This window comes from Urtica dioica, chromosome 5 (assembly GCF_054948205.1).
Source record: "Urtica dioica subsp. dioica isolate 48M chromosome 5, U.dioica_male_clone48M_v1_H2, whole genome shotgun sequence".
Lineage (NCBI taxonomy): Eukaryota > Viridiplantae > Streptophyta > Magnoliopsida > Rosales > Urticaceae > Urtica > Urtica dioica.
In genome coordinates this window covers 5,616,004-5,639,579 of record NC_142760.1, presented here as the reverse complement: position 1 = coordinate 5,639,579, position 23,576 = coordinate 5,616,004, and the positions used below count along the sequence as shown (strand labels likewise).

Sequence of the window (23,576 nt, the reverse complement as noted above, 5' to 3'; positions counted from 1 at the left end):
ACAGACACTCAGACTTCTGGAATAATGTTTGGAGAATTACACCGCTCTTATCAAAACAAAGTCTCCCAATCCGCCAGTCATGCACGTCTAGGAACCCTAAGTATTTTGATAAAGCGTCAAGCACTGCTAAGGGGGTAGCACTCGGCTTTTATAACAGTCATATAAGTTTGAAAGTCAAACTAGGGTTTCCTTATCCATAAACGCGTGAAGATCATCAAGGAAAGTCTTCAACGATACGATCTGGCAAAACAAGAAACTTGCCAGAAATAAAATTTGCGCACAAAGAGAAAGATGTCTCTACTTATCATGAAGCATGATGACCGACATCTTTCCTTAACAACTTGCACTAAAAAATAATGCCAACTCATAACGTAACAACATAATATATTTCTATAACTAATTACTCATAATTTATTTTGTGCATTTATAAAATTTAGCTTCGGTAATTCCCCATAACTTTGGTTTCAAGGTACCGCTTTAGGTGCCGCACATAACAATATAGTATGTTATCTTGCCCAATATTCATTCAAGAGATAAACGTCATGTTTAGTTTGAGATATTGAGGTCGGAATGGAGGCATGATTCTTTTAAATTGGGCCCATTCTAGTAGGAATATTGATTCTATGTAATGTTAATTCACTCATTTTAGATTAATGAACATATAATACAAGTATCGATTGGATCACAACTCCATTCCAATTTATTTTTTTACAATTTCTAAAATTCCGTTAAATTTAACATGCATATATACATTCCGCGAGAAAATTAAGATTAGCAAACAACTAATCTAGCACCAAAATAATTCCACCAAGTAAACCTAACTACACAAATCATTGGCGAATTTCGTAGCCACCATCGCCACCGACACCACCCTTTGTCATTAAGGGTATATATTAAGGCCAATTAGTTGAGAGTAAGAGAGAACAACTCTGAGAGTCTCATGGGAACAAATTGGGAAACACTTGAAACCATTTTGGGAAAAGCATGTGAGTGAAATTTGTGAGAGGAAGACTTGATCATCGTGTAATCATATTCAACATAGTGTCGGAGTGGGCACATTGTCGAACCAGGATAATTGATGTGTGTGCATTCTGTTGATTTAATTTCTTTTTCAAATCGCCAACTCGATCTGTCTAGTCTAGAGTTCAAGAAAGCCATTGATGGTTTAGATTCTTGGATCTGCTATAACAATTCGCAACTGTAAACTATTTATTTAGCAGATTCATGTTTAATACATTAATTATGAGTCAACATATTATGGACTTTCTGTTTTAATCAAGTGTTCTATCGCATCTGTGGAAATTGGAAAAGTGAGGAACCTTTTCGAAGAGAAAAAGATTATATAACAAAAAAAATTTGACAACAAAAGAATACGAGTAAAAAAAAAAAACAACGAAATATGATTGATGAAATAATATAAATTATAGAAAAGAAACCGGATACTTGTAATTTTCATTGGGTACGTAAGCCATGTGTTTCACATGGTTTAACTAAATTATCGGAGTACATGCGAACAATTTCTTCCGAAGAAAGAAGCATGAACCATGTGCCTTGCCCTTGACAAAGACTAAAACATAGGAAAGCAAAGTATGGCCTTGGTGTTTTAATAATGGATAAGTCAAAATTTGAACAAGTTCTTTTATTTTTCTTCTTTTATTGTGAGGACAGCGATCAATTACAAATTAAAACCATCGTGCGTTCGTGGAGTAGTAGTTAATTCTAACAGGAGACTAGAATATGGACCAACCTGTCTTTTTTTTTTTTTTTTTTTTTTTTTTTCTTAGGGAAATATGAGATGAGGTGGGGTTTAAATTCACATGTTAAACCGTATTTTTTAATCTATATTATATAATTTACATATGTTTATATGTAAATGTTTGTTAATTGATTTACCAACTTGATATTGTTTCGTCCCCTCCCGAAAAAATCATAACCGTTTTCTCTTCTCTTTCCAAATTAATTAATAAAATTTAAACTTTTTAGTACCGCTGCATTTTTTAGGCTTGAAACTTAGGTGATTTTAATCAATAGAGGGCTCTTGTGCTAACGGAGGTGTTATCTATTTTTTTCTTCTCCATGTCTTCATTGATTTCTGTCAAATCTGTTGTTATGTTGAGCTTCTTTGACTCTTCGCCGTTGTCGTCCGGAGCTCAAAGTTGTCGTCATGCCCGCCACTACGAGCTCATCTCTACCGTGCACATCAACATCAATCAATCGTTTCCAATGAAAATTTTATCTAAGGTTTAATTTTAATTTTTTTTTTTTTTTTCTGATTTATATGTTTCCATAATCCAGACATGAATCACCTTTTGTACCACAAAATCTTTGATCAGAGTGATTTTTAAATCCACTCTATCTGAACCTTAGATATAAATATAGTTTGTTTTATTTGGGTTTGATCTCGATTAGACAAGGTTTCCTACAATGTAGTCAATAATATGTAGTGTTTCGTGTTACGTGAAAAGACTGGTAATCAACTAATCTTGTTGTATTATTATTAGTGTTTGTGTTCATTTTTCATCTTCTTTTTAAGAAATTTTGAATTTTTTCGTTGAGTTTAATTTTTATAACGAGGAGCCATATGAAAAAAAAAAATTGTTAATCTTTCTTTTTAATTGCTCAAATTTTTTTCTCTCTTAATATATTATGTGTTAGTTGTTCAAATTTTATTTCAATAATACGAAATTTAGGAAGATTAGCAGTCTCATCTACACTTAATATAAACTCAGTGGCTGTCTATTTAAGAACTAGAAAAGTGTGGCTAAATAACTCAAACTTAAAAAAAAAGACTATTATGTTCCATTGTTGTGAAGGCTGGCACCTAGATTAAAATTTGATTTCCCACCATACATTTGCATAAATGTTTATTTATTTCTATTTTTGTTTACCGAGCATAAACGTTTATTTGTTTTTGTTTCAAAACTCCAAGTATTTTACTAAAATTCATATTATTAACTAGAAACAAATCTTTTTTTTTTTTTTGACCTAATGGCTGTCCTAGCTTGCTTTCGTGCCTAGTATTTCGCTGTCACATATATATGCCCAAGATTTGATCATCCTCAAGCTAATGTTACAAAACATTTTAAAAAATTAAAAATTCATCCGAATTACTCGTGATTGTCAACGACTATAAAATAAAATAAAATAAAAGTCTCACATGTAACATGAGCTTGAGCCAACTAACATTCGTATAAGCTACTCTACTGCGAGAACAAATGACATCTCAATTCCAACCAGTCAGTCACCTCAATTTATAGGATATACGTAAAATCGATATTTAATTTGGCCAATCAACTTTTCAACCCAAGCAAAATATATTGTGCAGGATATAATTGATAATTGGTTACCAATAATGCGATAAAAATACAATAAATTCTATATTTCAGATTATTATGTATCCGTGGCATATTATATATATGCCCGCGGGTTCTTTATTTGGAGAATATATTTATATTTTGTTCTTTCTTGATACATTTAAACTGTACTCCTAAATCCCAGCCTTTTCTCTAAAAAGTAGTGCCAACACAAATCCCAGCAAGAACGACCTGAAAGCCATTTACATTTAGAATTTTACACAACTCACATCTTCATTCAAAAGCCTTTTTTTCTCTTTTTTTTTAATCATCAATTCCATCGTTCGAATAAATTCGCCAAAGTTCTTTTCTTCTACATTCTTTCATATCAGAGCATCAGTGCAGCCCAGAAGAAAACCCAGGTGTGTGTGTGTGTTTTTTTTTTTTTTTTTTTTTGCTTTTCTTTTTCTTATATGGTATATTCATATGGAATTTCTTCAACTGCAAAAATTCATCTCCGTTTGCTCCAACCATGCATCATTACGGTTCATACGCAGTTATATATTTATTTTTATAGAAGAGTTTATCTTCTAGAATTATCAATTTTAATTTTATAGAAATTTTTATTATTTTAGAAAATTAGCATACCTTTATATATCATATGAATTTACGTAATGTATTCGTGGAACAACTGATCAAATACTTAATTATAATATTTTAAAGGTAAAATTCGTAAAATAGTCAAAGTTTGCTTAAAATTAGAGGAATAGTCAACATGTGCAGTAATCAAATTTAGAAAACAAAATTAATCATAATATTCATATTTTTGAAAATGATAAATTACTTATACTAATTGTAAAAAAATTTAATCTTTGTGTAAAAAAATTTGACAACGTAACTTTGGTTATGTTGCTGAGAATTTGAAACTTGAGCTATTTTGCTAATCAATTAGTTTCAAATAGTTATTTTGTATAATTTTACCTAGTTAAATACCAATGTAACAATATATACAACTCATAACAATATTAAGACCGCATTAATTTTGCCCCTTCCTTGACTGTTAAAACGATTGATCATTGATCCGTTACCCTAAAGACTTAAAACTGTAAAAAGACTTCTCCTTCCGTTACGTTGTAACGTTAAATAGACACGTGGTTATCACGTGACAAAGATTACCCAAAACCAAACTAATCCTTAAAAGAACAATACTTTAGAAGCTAGCGTTTGAAGTTTTAACACAAATTTTAACATTAATATCAGCTTTGAGACGACAAGAAGGTCTACCTAAATCCTAACTATATCACCATTATCAATCCAAGAAAGTTTTGACAAAAGTGTGATTATATATTTATCATGGGACATTTCATAAAGTGTCAGTACGTTAATTATAATATTCTTTTGTTGCAAAATAAAAAAAAAAAAATATTAAGCTTATACATTAGCATCCATTTAACAAATTCATGCCTATACATTAAAACATAAAAAATCATAAGGAAATAAAGTGGAATTTAATCAAGCCCATAGAAAGAAGATTAATAATAATGGGACACTAAAAAAATCTGAATTATAACTCTTTTCATTAAATATATACGAGGCAAAAAAAAAAAAATGGAAACTCGAATCGTTCCAATGAAGTGGCTTACAGTTTGATCGATTCCAAGAGAGTTCTAAGTAGTGGAACTCTACTCTATTTTCGTATTTAGTGTAGATTTGTAAAATTTGTGTACAATCATATTCTGAATTATGAAAACTGACTACATATATAGAGAGAGAAATAGAATGAGAAGGTATATCTTCCATTCAAAGACCACGTTTGTTTTAAAAACACCAACCGGCCAAACTAGCGTCACCTAAAATGGAATATAATATATAAATAAATAGATACCAATTTTGAGAAGACAAGATGGTCAATAAGCATAAATTCCTCTTCATTTTATTATTTTTGCAGAGTGAGAGTGAAAGCATGGGGTTCCTGAGAAGCAACAATACTGTTGGAAAGTACAAACTCGGTCGAACCATCGGCGAAGGAGTGTTCGCCAAAGTCAAGCTGGGCTTAGACACCACAAACAACCACTGTGTCGCTGTCAAGATCATTGACAAACTCATGGTCAACCGAAACAATCTCACGGCTCAGGTACATCTCTCTCTCTCTCTCTCAAGATATGGTTCTATCTGAGAGGATTGAGATATGATATGATATGAATACTCTAATTTTTCTAATTTTACTAAGATTCTCATTACCAATATGATATGATATGTATTTTGTAGGTATTTGTAATGCCGTTACTAATTTTACTGATGGGATAATATAATTTAAAAATAAATGATATCTGTTCATTTGTAGTCATTTTTTAGAAGCCTATCTATCTATATATAATATTTTTCTAATATACATTAATTGAAAAATATTTATCTCTCGAGTAAATTGAAAAATTTCAGTTATACATCGCACAGATACTCTTCTTGTTGATTCTTTTACCGAGAAATGAATTTCAACTCGATACTAATATGACATCGAGATATACCGACAGTAATTTAATTCTTTATTTTATATGAATGTTTTGATTAGGTACAAAGAGAGATAAGAGCAATGAAACTTCTAAACCATCCCAACATCGTGCGCATATACGAGGTATAAATATATATATATATATATATATATATATATATATATATATATATATATAACAAACAGTATGCGTCGCTGCGGAATAAGTAATATATTTTAGTTTAGAGGAAGAAATATACAAAAACATGTCCATAAATATTTAAGTTTGAAAAGAATTAATTTAAAGTTTTTATGAGAAATTTTTATCTTTTTGATAAAAAAAAAATCGGTACGAATGAACACTATTTATGTTTATGGTCAAATCTCTTATTTTTTCTATAAAAATCGGTACGAATGAACACTATTTATGTTTAGGGTCAAACCTCTTATTTTTTCTATAAAAAAAATGTTCATTGAACTGTGTTTTTGTGAGTAGATGAGATTCTTCTACTTTATATATTTAATATAATTTATAGCTGAAAAATTATTAGTCATGGTTAAATTATGAGCATTATTTATCTATATTTACAAACAGGTTCTCGGAACAAAGACAAAAATCTACATTGTAATGGAATACATAAGCGGTGGTCAACTCACCGACAAGCTTGTGAGCGACTAATATTTCTTTTCCCTCCTAAATTTTGTAATTCAAATTTACTTTCTTGAAATTTAAGTAAGTATATATATTCTTAATAATTTGTTTTCTTTAATTAAATCTAGTCTTATTCAAAGAGGTTGAGCGAATCAGAGGTGAGAAAAATGTTTCAGCAGCTGATCGACGCGGTCAATCACTGCCACAACAAAAGGGTTTACCATCGAGATCTTAAGGTTAGAATAAGTTCAATATTTTATTTTAATTTTTTTATTAAGAATTTCTTGAATTGATATTTAATACCAAGAGATACCGATTTCATTTTAAATGTTGATTTCGACATCTTGTTCAGCCAGAAAACTTACTATTGGACAGCAATGGAAATCTAAAAGTATCAGATTTTGGATTGAGCGCGTTGCATAAGGTAAATTTAAAAATAAAAAAATACTTCAGTATAACTAAATTTTATCAATTTTGAATAATGCGATCTAAAAATGGTGATGAATTTAAAAATTCAGCCTAGTGACTTGCTATCCACGGCATGTGGCTCCCCAAGCTATGTCGCCCCCGAGGTATGAAAATATTCCCATTTAAATAAAATAATTATGAATTGGCATTTTGAATTCTATTACAAAGCGAAAAATGACAATTATTTTTCCCGATTTTTTTGTTTTTGTTTTTGGATAGTTGCTTATGAATAAGGGATACGATGGCGCTGCAGCTGATATTTGGTCATGCGGAGTAGTCCTTTTCGAGTTACTTTCTGGTTATCTCCCATTTGATGATCGCAGCCTCGTGGGATTATACAGAAATGTACGTAAGACTATAATTAACGTTACTTGATTTTTGAAATTTATAAATAATCTACGCTTATAATTAACCGGTCGGTTGTGTTTGAAAATCAAGATCGCAAGAGCTAAATACGAATGCCCGAAATGGTTCACGGAGGGCCAAAAGAAGTTGATTACGAGAATACTCGAGCCGAATTCTAGAAAGGCACGTATGATTTTATAAATCCAAATTCTCTTTTTTTTTTTTTTTTTTTTTTTTTTTTTTTTTTTTTCTTCCTATTTATGTCTCTTCATTTAAAAATGAAATCAAATCACCACTTTTGTTATAAAAAATTAAAATGAATTAAAATAATGATGACATGAAATGATTTTTGTTTCGGTTTTCTTGAGTTTTTATTATTAATAAGTTTTTAATTTTTTTAATTTTTAGGTTATAGTGAATCATATAACTTACTTGCCTCTTTTCGTTGCCACAGAGAATAACAATTCATGAGATTATTGAGGATGAATGGTTTCAAAAAGACTATGTCCCTAGTTATGGAAATGAAAGTGACGAGAGAATCTCCCTTGATGATGTTACTGAAGCGTTTAATTCACCTGAGGTAAAATTTTTGTTTTGTTAATTTTGTGTTACTTTGCCATCTGATTTTTTTTAAAAAATGTGGAGATAAGTTTGAATAATCGCGAAAACTACTGAAAAAATGGGTTATTTTTAAACTATGATATCCACACTAGTTTATGACCAAAATCCAATATGTCTAATATAATTCAAAACTATTACCACATTTTTTGTGCAATTATGCTTTTACACTTTATCATTTTTCTTTGCTTTTTTTTTTTTCTCTTATTTCTCTTCTAAAAAGCTAACCCACGTTATCAAAACCCATAAGATTATCTAACCCTACGCGACGAAGAGGAAGCTCACCAGGAATATATTTTTTTTTTTTTTAAATCTGGAAAAACTGGGAAAAAAAATCAGCAAATTCGTTTAAAGATTTATTGACATTTTTGCCTTTTATTGACATTGATGTCAATAAATCTTCAAAGGATTTTCCAGAATCGTTTGAAGATTTATTGACATCGATGTCAATAAAAAAGACAACGATGTCAATAAATTTTCAACGATTTTCCAGATTTTTCAGAAATTTTTTACAATTTTTTTTTTTTTTATTTTTTTTTTTTTTTTTTTTTTTCAGAATTCTAAGAATCGTTCTTGAGCACGAAGTCACTGAAAAATTTGAAATCCTTCTTAGCCAAGAGAGAGAGAGAGAGAGAGAGAGAGAGAGAGTAAACAAAACGAAAAATAAAAAGAAAAGAATGTTTTATTGAGGGTATTTTTGTACAAAAAAATGCCAGGTTGTCATAGTTTTGGATTAAATTAAATATATTGAATTTTGGTTCTAAACTAGTGTGGAGGTCATAGTTTAGGAATAATAAAAAAAAAATTGATAATATTTCTTACAAGTTATAAATAGAATCAGTTTGTAGCTAGGAATGTTTTTGTAATGAAAAAAAAAAAAAAGTTATTTAATATTCCAAAATAGCTAAAATATTTCAATCAAAGCGTTTCAATCATGCCTCTAATTTCAAGACCCGGCCATGAGATTTCATTTCAAGCACTGAAAAAAATTCAACTGAAGGACTAAATTATTGAATTTATAACTCAATTTATTCTATTTTAGTTGACCATAAGCTACAATAGAATACGACAAGCTAAAGAAACTATTTTTTGTGCAGGAGAAATTTGGAAAGGCTAATATACCCAAATCCTCGAGCTTTATAAATGCGTTTCAATTGATTGCCATGTCAAACGATCTTGATTTGTCTGGTCTTTTCCGGGAAGAGGCAAGTTTCAAAAACATTTTTCGTATTCTGTTTTTTTTTATTATTATTTTTTTTTTGTCTAATAATTAATTGCAATTTATTTTCTTGTGAATATTAGGATGATAACAAGCAAAAAACCAGGCTCGGATCAAAGTACACATTTAGTGACACCATTAAGAAAATAGAAACAGCGGCGACGGATGTGAGTCTATCGGTAGAGAGAATGAACAGCGCAAAGGTTTGTATTCATTTTTTTTTTTTTTTTTTTTTTTTTTTTTTTTTTTTGGCATTACATTGCAATCTCACACTAAAGAATGAATATGTTTTGGTATTTTTTGTGCAATTGTTGTGTCTTTCCCATTAAACGTTTTTAAAAATCACCCCCTGAACTTCTTTTAGTTTTTTTTTGTCATATTTAGCCCTCTAAGAAGTTTTTTAATATACATTTTTATTAAAAGTAACACATACTTTTCAATGAGTATTTTAGTAATACAACTAATTCTCTACTTAAATATACATTTCCAACATTTTTTTTTAATTTTTGCTTACACTATATTATGAGATAGTTATTTATGTTGCTAAAATATACATAACAATAGCACCTTAAAACGTGATTTTTTTTTTTCGTCTATAATATCAAAGAAATTTTTAGAGAAGCTAAAATGTCCTAAATTCAGGAGCTAATGTGCAATTATCACAGAAATTCATGAGCTATTAGTGCCAAAAGCATAATATATATATATATATATATATATATATATATATATATATATATATATATATATATATATATATATATTAACCCAACAAAACATCAGGACTCAGAGACTAATTTGTACGTGCCTTTCTTTTAAAAAATATTGCCAGATGAGAATGCATATAAAGCATAAGATGACCAGATGCTCAAGATCGTATTTGGAATTATCAGCAGAGGTAAAAACAATACCATCCTATAACAAGCTAATCAATAGAAAAAAAACTTGTCATTACAGTCACACAATACATAATCTTGAATTTATTGTGGAAATTTCAGGTGATTGAGGTTGCTCCAACAAGTTGTGTTATAGACATATCAAAATCTGCAGGAGAGCTTAGGGTTTACAAACAAGTATGACATATATTTAAAAATTTGTGTATATGCGTAACGAACAATTTATACAAGTAATATGTATTCCTTAAAAGAAATTATTAAGTAATATGTACATTTAATGATACACGCAAAATCTTTTTTGTAACCAGTTTTGCAATAGTTTATCAAGTCTATTGGCTGAGAGTTCAGAACAATTACAAGAACAAGAGGCGGATAAAGTCAAAGTCAGCGACGAAATTAAAGGAATAGAAAAGTAATATCATGATCTGCAAAGCTGGTTTTGGTTTTATATACTGCATAAATATGTTCGTTTATATACTTAAGCCACATTTTTCTTGAGATTACGCTAACTTTTTAATCCAATTCCTACATGCATGCAGTGTACAGGAGACGAATTCCAAGGGCTATTCATCGTCATAGTAATTACGTATGACATTATGAGATTTACCAACCATATATTTTCGGAATTTACCCACAATCTTTTTACCTGTGCATATAGAGAAATCCTTTGAAAGGGGGGGGGGGGGATAGGAGTGGTTGTGAATAATATTTGCTATACATCTTCATAAAATATATACAATTATATATATATATATATATATATATATATATATATTTAGTTTCAAAATTGATTTCTCATTATATAGTGAACCAATGTACCTACAATTAGTTACCGACAGCACCAGTGCAAATTCAGTTAATCGCATGTCCGAATCGGTTCATGAACTAACGTGCACATGGGCTAATTCAAGGTTTTCACTTATTTAATCAATTTTAATTATTACTTTATCTAATCCTGTTGTATTCGATAAAGAAACTATATTTTTTATACATGCCCTCGTGATTTAACCTGCAAGATCTTTCAGTAACAATGACTAAATTGCTTTTTTTACTTCAACAATATAAGACTGAAGAAACAAAAATATCAATATGCGAGAGAGAACGAAAACTTTAATCACCATTCCTTCACCTACTAAGCTTCAATTCATCAAAGCCAAACTATAGAAGAAAGTGATTTCCGATATGGTTAACCACATCTTCGCCGTCCTTTAACCAGGCCCCCTTCACCTGCATTCATATAACCCAAGAAATATAAGAACATAAAAACAAGTCTGGTAAGTTTTCTTCAGTAAAATCAAATTAATTGTTGTCGGTGATTACAATTATGTGCCTTAAACAAGTTTGGTAATTTTCTTCAGTAAAATCAAACTAAGATGGGGTTATGAGGAAGAACGGGTGGCGTTTCAGCGCGGAAGTCATAACTATTAAAGAATTAATTAAATGGAAAGAATTAAAATAACTATTAAAGAATGGTATTTTTGTACCGAATAAATTGTCTCTCATCTACTACAAGTCATACTTTTGAATTATGAGGTGTTTTCGAATAATAGTAAAAAAAAAAAAGAAAGAATTAAATGACCTTATAAAATATCTAAAAGCCCATATTAACTCAACCCTAAAAACCCTGCAGGTTCAATGACCTTATAAAATATCTAAAACCCTACGCCTCTCCCTCTATCTCACTCTGTATCAGGGATTGAAATCCCGGGGGAACCGGACGGGAACCGGCCGGGATGGGAAATCTGTCGTTTCAGAGCTATCGCCCCACTAAAAAAAATATTCTTGTGATAGGTCCTGTTCCTGGTAAAAAATATAGTGAAATCTCATTTCCTATTCTTTCACCGGACCCCGCTACTAAGAAAGATGTTCACTTTTTAAAATATCTCATATACATAGGCGGAAACAGAGGAAGGGGTCAGATTTATCCCGATGGAAGCAAGAGTAACAATAATATTTATAACGCTACAGCCGCGGGTATCCTCCTTTTTTGAACTCCCCGGCACTGGAACCACAAAAACCGGAAGTTTCCGGTGGTTCCGGGGGAACCGGACCTAGAACCAGTGAGGAATCCGGTTCCCACTTCCCGGTCCGGTCCAGTTAAAAAAAAAACAAAAAACCGGGTATAAATACCCGGTTTCCCCCAAATTTTTATCATTTGTGTCGGTTTGAGCTCGCCAAGATCCCGCCGCGACCCAGGCCAAATCTTCCCACTTCCCGATCGGATCCCGCCAACCCGCCAGGCTCCCGACGCGACGGAGGCCATTTCTGCCCAGATCCCGACGGTGTCCTCATTTTCCGGTGAGCTTCCCGACCTAAATATTTTTTTTGATGATTTTGAGTTTAATTTTTGAAATTTCTTGATTATTCTTGAAGATTAAGTATAAATTGATAGTTGTGAGCATGAATGTAGTGTTTATGTAGAGTTTGTGTTGATGTTTGTAATTTTTTTGTATTTAATCTGAATTATGTTGTATTTTTTTGATTAATTAGCGATGATTAAGGTTATGTTGAACTTGTTTATTGATTTATGGTATATTGTTATGAATTGTTTTTAATTTTAGAGTTTGTGTTCATGTTTATAATTTTTTTGTAATTAATCCGAATTATTTTGTAATTTTTTGATTAGTTAGTGATAATTAAGGTTATGTTGAACTTGTTTATTGATTTATGGTATATTGTTATGAATTGTTTTTAATTTTAGAGTTTGTGTTCATGTTTATAATTTTTTTGTAATTAATCCGAATTATTTTGTAATTTTTTTATTAGTTAGTGATGATTAAGGTTATGTTGAACTTGTTTATTGATTTATGGTATATTGTTATGAATTTTTTTTTATTTTAGAGTTTGTGTTCATGTTTATAATTTTTTTGTAATTAATCCGAATTATGTTGTAAAGGTGATTTGTTAATTTGTAGGTTACAAGTTGCAAGAATGTCGGCCCTCGACCCAGCTAGGAGGTATTGTACACCCATTCCCGGGAAAAATAGGGGCCACCAGTGTATATTTTGCGCGCACATTATGGGAGGTGGCATCACGAGAGTGAAAAACCACCTAGCCCATGTAGACCCAACCAAGAGTGTCAGATTTTGTGAAAAAGTCCCTCCTGAAGTGAAAGCAAAGATGCAAGCTTTACTTCAAGGCAATGTCATAAAAAAGAAGAAGAAACAGTCATTGGATTCTACGCTTCGCAAGACATTGAATAAAAATGTTGGCGTGGAAGAATCAGACGAAGAAAACTACGAAGCGCAATTACGAGCAGTGATGAAGAGGTCAAGACAAGAGGCGGCTCAGACAGAATGGGAGGCTCGGATGATGTCGGGGCCTGCAGTGGTTCTACGGCAAAATCTCCACCAGCTGCTCCGTCATTATATAAGTCAGCGAGTGCTAAGAAAAAAAAATTGATGAGATGGTGGAGCCGAAGAAGAGAAGTGGCTCGGAAGAAACTTAACAAAATTCTATGTTCACCAACATGTGCCGGCGAGTAAGGCGGCCTCGCATGAGTTCAAAAACATGATAGCGACCGCTCAAGATCTAGGTAATCCTCAATTCGTGATAACTAATTGTATTTCCATATTGTCGAATCGCATGTGTTCTTGAAACAATTACATGATGTATATTGGCATATTGCATTTGCAGGTCCAGGAGTTCCTATACCAACTCCGTATGAAATTCATAACCTCGATATGGAGGTTGCAGACGCGGAGAACTACATTGAAGAGCAAAAGAAGCGGTGGGTAAAATATGGAAGTACCATACTCACTGATGGTTGGACGGGGCCGACCAGACTGAGCATCATAAACATTATGGTTTATTGTGCTGGTGCAACGGTGTTCTTAAAGTCCGTTGATGCATCAAAGCATACGAAAACAAGGGAGTACATCTACGGAATATTGAGGTCAGTGGTCAAAGAAATTGGAAAACACAATGTCGTCCAGGTTGTGACCGACAACGGTTCGAACTACAAGAGTGCTGGTTTGAAATTACAATGCAAGTACAATGTGTACTGGACACCTTGCGCCGCACATTGTCTAGATCTTATGTTTGAAGATATTAGGAAGAGAGATAGTGTTAAGCAGACTATCAAAGCGGCGAGGGATGCGACAAAGTTCATCTACAACCACAACACTGTTCTGTCCAAGTTACGGGACACATCCCCAGGTGAAATCATCCGTCCCGACGCAACAAGATTTGCCACAAACTATCTAGCTCTCAGAAGTCTCCGAGAGAAAAGAGCTGCGTTGAAGACGATGTTCAGTAGTCAATGGTGGGATGATTCCAATTGAGTGTAACACATATAGGTAGATCCATATCCGAGACTTGTTAAAACCTCAGGTTTTGGCATTCGGTGGACGAAGTGTGTGCTATATTCGAGCTGATGTACACCACTCTTCGATTAGTGGACACTGAGGTGCATCCCACGATGGGATTACTATACTACGTCTTCCACGAGATGAAAAAAAAGTTGGAAGCGATGAGTGGGAAGAAATGGGTCGTCGACATCGTGAACCACAGATGGAGTACTCAAATGGAACATCCACTACACATTGCAGCTTTCTTCCTAAATCCAAAGTTGCTGTTTAACCCGGATATAATCATGAACAATACTCACATGGCCGCTATCACAAATGTGTTCGACTTCTTGCATCCGGATCTTGATGGGTCAACTCTTGGGAGAGAGGTATAAATTGTTACAAGGTATATCACATTATGAATATATGAGTCTTATTTGATTTTCTAATTACAGTTAATCGCATTTCGAGACGCTCGAGGAGACTTCTCACAAAGAAGTGTTGTTTCGGCACGGGGCACCCTTTGTGCAAGTAAGCTTGTGAGATGAATTGTATGCATTAACTATGTCATGGAATGGTATGAAATGACATGATATGATTTATGTCACATGATTGCAGGTGAGTGGTGGGAGCTTTACGGAAATTGGACCCCGACTTTACAGACGTTGGCGATTCGAATTTTATCACAAACTTCATCCGCCTCCGTTTGTTAGAGGAATTGGAGTACATTTGCTCTCGACCACACAAAACAAAGGAACCGTCTAGCGTACAGCAGACTCGAGAAGCTTGTTTTCTGCTCATACAACATGAAGTTGCAGTTCCGAGAAGCAACTCGGATTCACGACAACAACCTCACCCCGATGAATCCTTTGGATATTATCGAGCGAGCTTTCAAACGCTCGGGGAATGATAATGAGGGAGACGACGAAATGCTCCGCTGGATTGACGAAGTTCACATGGACGACGTCAACTAGAACCCGAATCCGACAGTAGCTGAAGCGGCTTGAGAACATGGAGTTGATCCGGAGCGAGTGCTGAACGAGGACGTCCAACCTCAACGCGGATTCGGAGACAGTTCGGATTCAGATGGCGGAAGTTCAAGTCGTAGATCAAGCGGAGGAGGTGGAGATGAAGGTGGATCAGGGGGAGGTGGTAGAGGTTCATATTGGGCTAGAGGTTCCTTTAGTGCTGAAGACATTTCATTTGGTGATGTCGGCGGTGCTCAAGTTGGATACGCACCATCGGAAGAAGATTATGATCGTCTTCATCACCCTGCCTTTTTTTATTCAGGATACGGGCGCGGAGGTCAGGGCAGAGGTATGAATGATGCCATATCATTTACGTCTAGCAATGACGTTGATGACTTGTCCTACAACTTCGGATCGATATCAATTGGTCCTCAAAGCACGGAGTCCTCTTATGATGACGGATCTTCCAATTGCAACCATGACTACTATGCATCAAGTCAAGTTCCCGAAACGGTGCGACCAGTTCCAGGTTATCCCCTCCACTCCATGTCTGTTGCTTCATCTCAGTATGAGTACGACTATCACTTGGACAGGTACTTTCGTGCATGTGCTCATTATATGACTTGGTATGATTACTGTATGACCGCTGCATATGGTCGCTATGAGTAGTCATTTCATTTATATCATTTTTATGTTGAATTTGTTGAACTATAGTATTTGATGGATTGTGTTGAACTTTATCATTTTGGTTTGTACTATTGAACTTACTTTTTGTTGTGTTTGTAATTTGGTATTGTGTTGAAACATTCTACACTATTTTTAATTTTATGAATTTTATCCTACGTACTTTGTATGTTTTTTTGTATATTTCTTTTCTTAATTCCCATCGGTAAATACGGTATTTGACGGTATTCCTCTACGGTAACGGTAAGTTCAACGATACCGGTTTCCTTTTTGTTCCTGCTTTCCCCGGTATTTCTTTACGGTACCGGGGGTTACCAGTAAATTCGAAAGCTCGGAACGGTAACGGTAACGGTATTTCGATTCTTGCTCTGTATCACCGTCCCAACCGAAGCCGAACCATAGAAAAATGGTAAACCTTTTTGCATTTGATGCTCACTTGTCGTCTATCTGAAACTGATTCGGTTTTTTTTTTAGCAGTGAAATAGTTGCGTTGGTCAACTATGGAAGCGACTACGGCAAGCTATGTCATTGACCAGATCAGAGTAAGATCAATATATATATTTTTTAATGTTTTGGTTTCTCGAATCGGAAATGAAAATCTAGGCATGGTTAGAAAATATTGAAATTTTAACAATGCACATAAATTTATTTTTAGTTTTCTAAAAATACAGAGTCGGTCATATGATTCTCTTATTTATTTTTGGGGGAAAAACCATTCAATCCGAAGACAATTTTCTGATCAAAGCTTTGTTCCTTTACTCGGAGGCCCTAAATAAAACACATATTATTGAAGTCAACCGATGCTCGACTGTCATTTCTTTTACAAAATTCACAACCAAGTGTTTGTACCGGTCAACCAAGTGTTTGTGACGGTCAAACAAGATTAAATAATGATTTCTTGACCGTCGAAAACATTCTCGTGTTTGACACACAAAATTAGAAGCATGTTATCACTAGATCTTATCTACCTGCAGGCAAGTAGTGGTATTTCTACTCCAAAATGATTCAGCGTAGAAAATATATTGTATCTTTTCGATAAGTTTGATAATAATTTATTCAATGAAATATAATATTTCTTTATACCATCATGGTTGTATTCTATTGATAACATTAATTAATATATGTTCAACATAAAGTATAGAAATTTAGAACTATGTTATGATGCAAGTTTTCTCTTACTTTGGTGTTCAAGGAGTAGGTCTTGAAAAATGTTCTATTTTTTGTAATTTGATAAAGATCAATATTTGAGATAAGGGTTATTGAAAAGGTCAAAATTCTGGAAGATAGCTTACAAGCGAATATCATATTGATCAGGATGAGACAAATTTTCATATAAAATAGTCATATTGGAGATGATGAATCTTCAGTCTCCAAGTGCTTACGATTCCAAGTAGAATTGAAACCGAGTAAAATTTGTACCACGTCAAAGCCTTGACCGAAATGTGGTTGTACCCTTCGAAACTTTGTCCAGCGTTTTCCAATTGCCATGAGTCATCAATTCAATACCACGACTAATGTAAACGTTGGCCGGTCGGGAAATAATTTGAAGTTACTCGCCAAAGGAGACATGACCTCTCATGGATCTTGAAGTTCCAAATCTCTTTACAAACATCATGCTTAGGATAGAGGGAAGCTCGGCCCAGAACCCGAGTCACAGATTTCACCGAGAAAAGAACAAGTACATATATGATGTCAAAGTTATTGAAAAACAAAGTTAAAACATGGAAATAATGTTTTGAGACTTCATGAACTAACGTGCACATGGGCTAATCCTAGGTTTTCACTTATTTAATCAATTTTAATTATTACTTTTATCTAATCCTGTTGTATTCGATAAAGAAACTATTTTTATACATGCCCTCGTGATTTAACCTGCAAGATCTTTCAGTAACAATGACTAAATTGCTTTTTTACATCAACAATATAAGACTGAAGAAACAAAAATATCAATATGCGAGAGAGAAGGAAAACTTTAATCACCATTCCTTCACCTACTAAGCTTCAATTCATCAAAGCCAAACTATAGAAGAAAGTGATTTCTGATATGGTTAACCACATCTTCGCCGTCCTTTAACCAGGCCCTCTTCACCTGCATTCATATAACCCAAGAAATATAAGAAAATAAAAACAAGTTTGGTAAGTTTTCTTCAGTAAAATCAAATTAATTGTTGTCGGTGATTACAATTATGTGCCTTAAACAAGTTTGGTAATTTTCTTCAGTAAAATCAAATTAAGATGGCACGTTTGTGTTAAGAAAGCAAATAGTTCCCGACAACGTAAAACGCTAAGCCCTTATAGCTTTCACGAATTTGTTTAGGTTAGCCCTTAGAGAACTACTCTTCCAACCAGGAAATCGATCCTCAAGACATAATTGGCTATGGGAACAAGGTCAAAGTCCAAAAAGGAACTTGGTAAAATATACACCCTATATTATCAGATAAATCAAAGATGAAAAGGTAAACAAATTAAAAAAATTATTAATAATAATAAAATAAAACTTGCCTGAATGGTATTGTGAGCTATAAATCGTTGCCTACTTTTCTCAAAGCTAACGTCGACACGCTCCCAGTGGACTTGTGTGAGACCACTGATCATTTTCTCTGTATTTACATCAGAAAATTGTTGATTAGATTTTAACAAATCTCAGACACACAACTTAAGCAATACTTAATGTGCTCTGATTTGTACAGCAACTTTCAGCAAATTGATTACTATGTTTTTCCAGTGAATAAGAGAACGAAGAAGTTTTTCTCAATATTGAATTGATATGAAGCATTACAGAGATATAAAATGTTGGGCGTGATTAACAAGAGAATGCTGAGCTCTAACAGATTCGTCCTAGTCAGAATATCACGCCATCTTAGTACTAAAAATCTAGCGAGGAGAATAAAGCATGAGGTACAAAAATAACGCCTAATGATGTAGAAACGACAGTGATAGTGGAAATGGTGTTGCAATACTATGGCATGTAAAGCTGTCATATTAAATCAAGTGACATACAGCAAGAAAGCGCCACAATATCCAAGCCTTTTAACAACAAAAAAAAAAAGTATTCAGATATACGAAAAGTTTGACAAACCTTCCAATTCATCTTGTACATCTTCAATATGTCGACGACCCTTATCGAGCTTTTCATCAAGATGTTCTTGTTTGTCAGACACAACATATATATATCCATCGATAGGCTTGAGATGATTCGGCTATGGATTGGAAATTGGAGGAAATGGGGTTTATTTTTTGTTTGCACTAGTTATAAGTGTAGCCAATCAAGCACAATTAAAAAAAAAAAAGTAAATATTCAACCTGGGGAAGTTCATTTTGTCTTCGTATTGAGGATGTTCTCCAGCCAACCATATCTTATTCGCGTCAAGTCAACAGAGTTGCAAGTATGCCAAAGTACATGCTAATTTCCTTCAGTGTGTAGTTTGTATATATATTTAAAAAAAAAAAAAAAAAAGCTTAGGTATGATATCTCCGAACTGGTAGGCTTAATAATTACTAATGGTAGCATAGGATGTTTTGGGAAGCCACGATATTATAATAGACAGAATTATGTAGTAGAGAATTTCAGGGAGGTAAGTGTGTGGTATCAAAGAACTTTTAGTTTTCTTGTTGATGCTTTAAAACCTAGAGTGACACATTCTATAAATTGCTATCATATCGAGAGTGAACCACAAAAATGTACTGGTCAATATGCAATTTGAGAATTCACCATTCAAATGGAAAACCTAAATAGGACTTGTGAAAGTTTTATCCTCTTGGTTCTCAGTTCTGATAGAGAAAGGACTCGCGGCTTATAGCTCCGAATAAACGTAAGCTATAAATACATAAACAGATACACACACATAAAAGGATACGATCATAATTCGCATTCGCATATGCAACGCGACGTTTAAATACGCGCAAGGCTGACCTGCACAGGCAATTCAAAGAAAAAATGACGTTATGTATTTTAGCCACTGTAAATCAACAGTGTAAGAAAAAATGAACAAGTAATAAATTTTTATTTTCACTAACATGAATTTCAGCTCATCGGAGTCATTAACCATTCTTAATAAAAGGGGTTCTTTACTATTGTCCTTGTCTGTGAGGAAAAGATGCTTCCCTGACCGTCCAACAATGAAATGTGCTGCTTGGCTTGCTCTTCTTTCAAGAAAAGGAAGACCGCAGAGAAATGGAAGCTATAGAAACGTAACATCATAAGCTGAGTCCAAGGTATACTTAGTTGCAAGTTTTTATCAAAAGATTAAGTTTATCCCAATGTTTGTAATAAACATGCTATTTCAGAATCCCTCAAGGTTTTACCGCGAAAAGAATATATATAAATATATAATATCCCTCAAGACTTTACCCAAGAGTTTAAAAGGCAATGTTGAAATACTGTAAAAGAAACAGAAAATATATATATATATATATATATATATATATATATATATATATATATATATGTATAGCGTTCTTTCATCTCCAACAATTTTAGAAATAATCGCATAAGACAGCCAATCAACAAAATTATATCAGTGATTGTACTGCCATTACACGAACAAACCATCCAAGACAAATGTAGAGTAACCAATACTAGTAAACCAGCACACACACACATTTAAGACATGGATTATAATTTTAATTATACACAAGTTTGCAATCATATTTGCAAACCCTTTTGAATCTAAAGCAGTTTAAGTATAGCAGTGTTCTGATCTACCTGTTTATTTCCTCTTGAGCCAAGGTGTGGTGTTGCGACTGTTATAAAGTTTATGGGTTCCAATCCAGCAATACTACCACGCTCATTCTTATCCGAGGCCTCCGAGTACAGCATTCCAATAGCATACCTTGCAATAAGCCCCCCTAAAGAGTGAGCTACGAAGGAAATTTTCTTCAAGCTACGATGATTGTTTACAGTGTCCTCCACCTGCATAATATATATTCCAAGACTCAATATCCAGAGAATAGTTAGTAGTACAAAAACTATTATGCAGAACATTATCAAGTAATCGGAAAAAAATTAAATATATTTATTGTTAATCAAAACACCTCAGTAGCTAGTCTACTTCCCATTTCGTCAACGCCATCATATGTGTTTTTGGCATAATTAACTTTGCTGCCTGTAAAATAAGATTTACCATAGTTAATGCAGAAGATATAGCACGACAAGAAAAGGTACGGTATAGTAAGAAATCAAGCCAAAGGTTTGAGCTTCTTAAGCTTTAGAAATCATTCTTTTCGGATGTTGGAATATCAGAAAATGGCTAGAAGAACATATTGGTTAGGATAGCCTGTAGAGTGGCTCTTAGGCCTAATAGATAACCTCCAGAATGAGGGGGAACGAGCACTAACAATGTACAAGTACTTTATCAAGCGTCTTCAATTTATTCGCACCATAACTCCAATCTGCGGCACTGGAAAATGGAAAGGAACTTTTTTTGATCAAATTTACTTCCAACAGTTCTTTTTTCAGCATTAAGCACATTCCAGAACACAATTCTGTATGCTAAAGACATATGCAACGAGTCAATTTGAGGGCTGTTTTTTTGTTATAGCCTTTATGCAATTTTACATTTCCTACTTGCTCAGCTCAACTCATCCTCCAATTGTCGATAAATGTTATATAGACACACTATACTGAAATTGTTATACATGCTACAGATGTTGCTGTTCTAAATGAATTTTATACAGATAAATTATGCTTCGTATTCTCAATCTAACAGATCCAAACGAGCTTAACGCAAAGTTTGACCTACGAGTTAGTTTCTCTTTTACTTTCCCAAAGATCCCACAGCTTAGATATAATTTTAGTCCTTCTCAATCTAAGGTTCCCTGTAATTTCCGGGTCGTAATTACAGAACAAAAAAAACAAAAATCAGTGTGATTTTTTCCATCCATCAATTGACGGAAGATGCAAATAATTCAACAGTGCATAGTTGAGGAATATATTTTATCATTCAAGGGAAAAAGTAACAAAAGCTAACTTTTACAGGGGGAAATAAACATAACCATGAACCTCATTCCCTCTCCTCGAAGAAATCCTAAACATAGTCACCCTTCTCTGGTCACCTCAATTTCACTGTCGGACGGTCTCAATCCAACACCACACAAGTCTCCGAGCTCGAAATCATAACTTGAAAATTGGCACTTGTGTGCTTATAGACCCATACCCCATACTTTGCCCATATTTGTTGATGATCATTGATCATTATAGTCTACTTTCAAGCGACCAATTTAGCAATTTTCATCGTTTTCAAAAAATAACATAACATATATTATCAGTACTATTGAGTAACTCGGTCAAACTAGTTAGAAGTTTCACGGAAAGTGCAAAGTTTGGAAAAATTTCAAGTTCAAACCCTAGTAATCAAATTGAAGTCCAGAAGAAAAATTCCTACTGCTCTACGCGTCTGATACGAATTCATGAGAGACAGAGAGAGAGCTATTTTTTGGTCTAATATAATTATTGATATAATTTCTAAATAATCAAGCATCCCATAAATTCTCATCAACTACTGATAACTAGCTATATTGATCCCAAAACTCCGTCAAACTAGTAAGGAATTTCACGAAATGTACAGAGTTTGACAAAGTATCGAGTCCAAACCTTAGAAATCAAAATAAAGTCCACAACTGACAAAGTCTGATACGAATTCCGAAGAATCAGAGAGAGAGAGAGAGAGAGAGGCAAATAACGGCATACCTTCCATTGATTCCGTTAACCATGATTACGAGATGCTCTGGCTCCGTCACGGCGTCGTCTTCCACCTCGGCGGCGGCGGAATCGGGAGGTGCCTTCATGTAACCGCTCAGACCGGTCAAAGGCCATCGCTCGCCGACGCTGAAGGAGGGCCACGAAAGTCTCATCCGCCGAGTCGGAGACGGAAGAGCGACCCGTCGGATTGTAAACTGGTTGCGCGAGGCGGATCGTGGGACGGCGTGTTCGAGGAGATGAGGTGATTTAGCGGCGATCATGTGAGGGGGAGAAAAAATCAATGGAATGATAATTTGGATTGGTTGGTAAACAATAATAGTCGAGACGACTAAATCTAATGACGACTTGAAAAGTCTCGTATACGTCTTCTAATAAATACTTTTGGAAGTCTACAAAATTATTTGACACGAAATCCAAAATTATTAAATGAAGCTTACCCATGAATTTTTTTTTTTTTACGAGTGTTCACATTTATTTGGAGGTCCACAGAATTATTTGACACTAAATAATTTTTAAAAACTTTATGTATATCGTATTTTAGCTTATAAATACTTAATGTGTGTTACACTTAGACCCAATCATATTTTGTGAGCTCGTAAAGTTATTTTAACAAAATAAAGATACAAATGGATAAGATAAAGAGTAGTACACAGATTAGGAAATGAAATAGTAATGAAAGCACATTGTATATCACCAACAAAGTAACACATCATATAACTTGACACAATGATACAAATTATGAATTATCAATAAGGTAGCATTTTAATTTATTTGTAATGTAATACATTTGAATTTTTTATTTTTTAAAATATTTATTTATACATTTATGCCATGTAATTTATTTCTAAGCATGTTGGTAATGGGGCTCAAGGCTTTTAATTTAATTTTGTATTATTATTATTATTATTATTATTATTATTATTATCTATGGGTCATGGTATTCGGCTTACTAAAGA

The 23,576-nt window shown here is 33.5% G+C and overlaps 2 protein-coding genes across 3 annotated transcripts; one reads left to right on the top strand and one right to left on the bottom strand.

The window, feature by feature from the left end:
* The first annotated feature begins 3,642 nt into the window (after positions 1-3,642).
* On the top strand, positions 3,643-10,937 carry CIPK21 (CBL-interacting protein kinase 21). The gene is made up of 16 exons (XM_089614810.1): positions 3,643-3,715; positions 5,242-5,427; positions 5,863-5,925; positions 6,377-6,448; positions 6,562-6,669; positions 6,786-6,857; positions 6,952-7,005; positions 7,121-7,246; positions 7,340-7,429; positions 7,701-7,826; positions 8,962-9,069; positions 9,167-9,286; positions 9,916-9,981; positions 10,082-10,156; positions 10,288-10,391; positions 10,519-10,937. Exons 2-16 carry the CDS (start codon positions 5,257-5,259, stop codon positions 10,556-10,558), a joined length of 1,395 nt encoding a protein of 464 aa, XP_089470936.1. The 5' UTR covers positions 3,643-3,715; positions 5,242-5,256; the 3' UTR covers positions 10,559-10,937.
* Positions 10,938-17,744: 6,807 nt separating this feature from the next.
* On the bottom strand, positions 17,745-22,972 carry LOC149394987 (lipid droplet phospholipase 1-like). 2 transcript variants are annotated; one of them, XM_089614811.1, is made up of 10 exons: positions 22,609-22,972; positions 21,258-21,319; positions 20,955-21,025; positions 20,626-20,832; positions 19,938-20,101; positions 19,778-19,833; positions 19,224-19,276; positions 19,000-19,120; positions 18,423-18,520; positions 17,745-18,009 (listed from the first exon to the last, which is right to left on the bottom strand). In XM_089614811.1, exons 1-10 carry the CDS (start codon positions 22,878-22,880, stop codon positions 17,941-17,943), a joined length of 1,173 nt encoding a protein of 390 aa, XP_089470937.1. In that variant the 5' UTR covers positions 22,881-22,972; the 3' UTR covers positions 17,745-17,940. The 2 variants fall into 2 exon arrangements, with proteins under 2 accessions (XP_089470937.1, XP_089470938.1); XM_089614812.1 differs by lacking the exon at positions 21,258-21,319 and having other exon boundaries at positions 22,609-22,746.
* Positions 22,973-23,576: the final 604 nt, after the last annotated feature.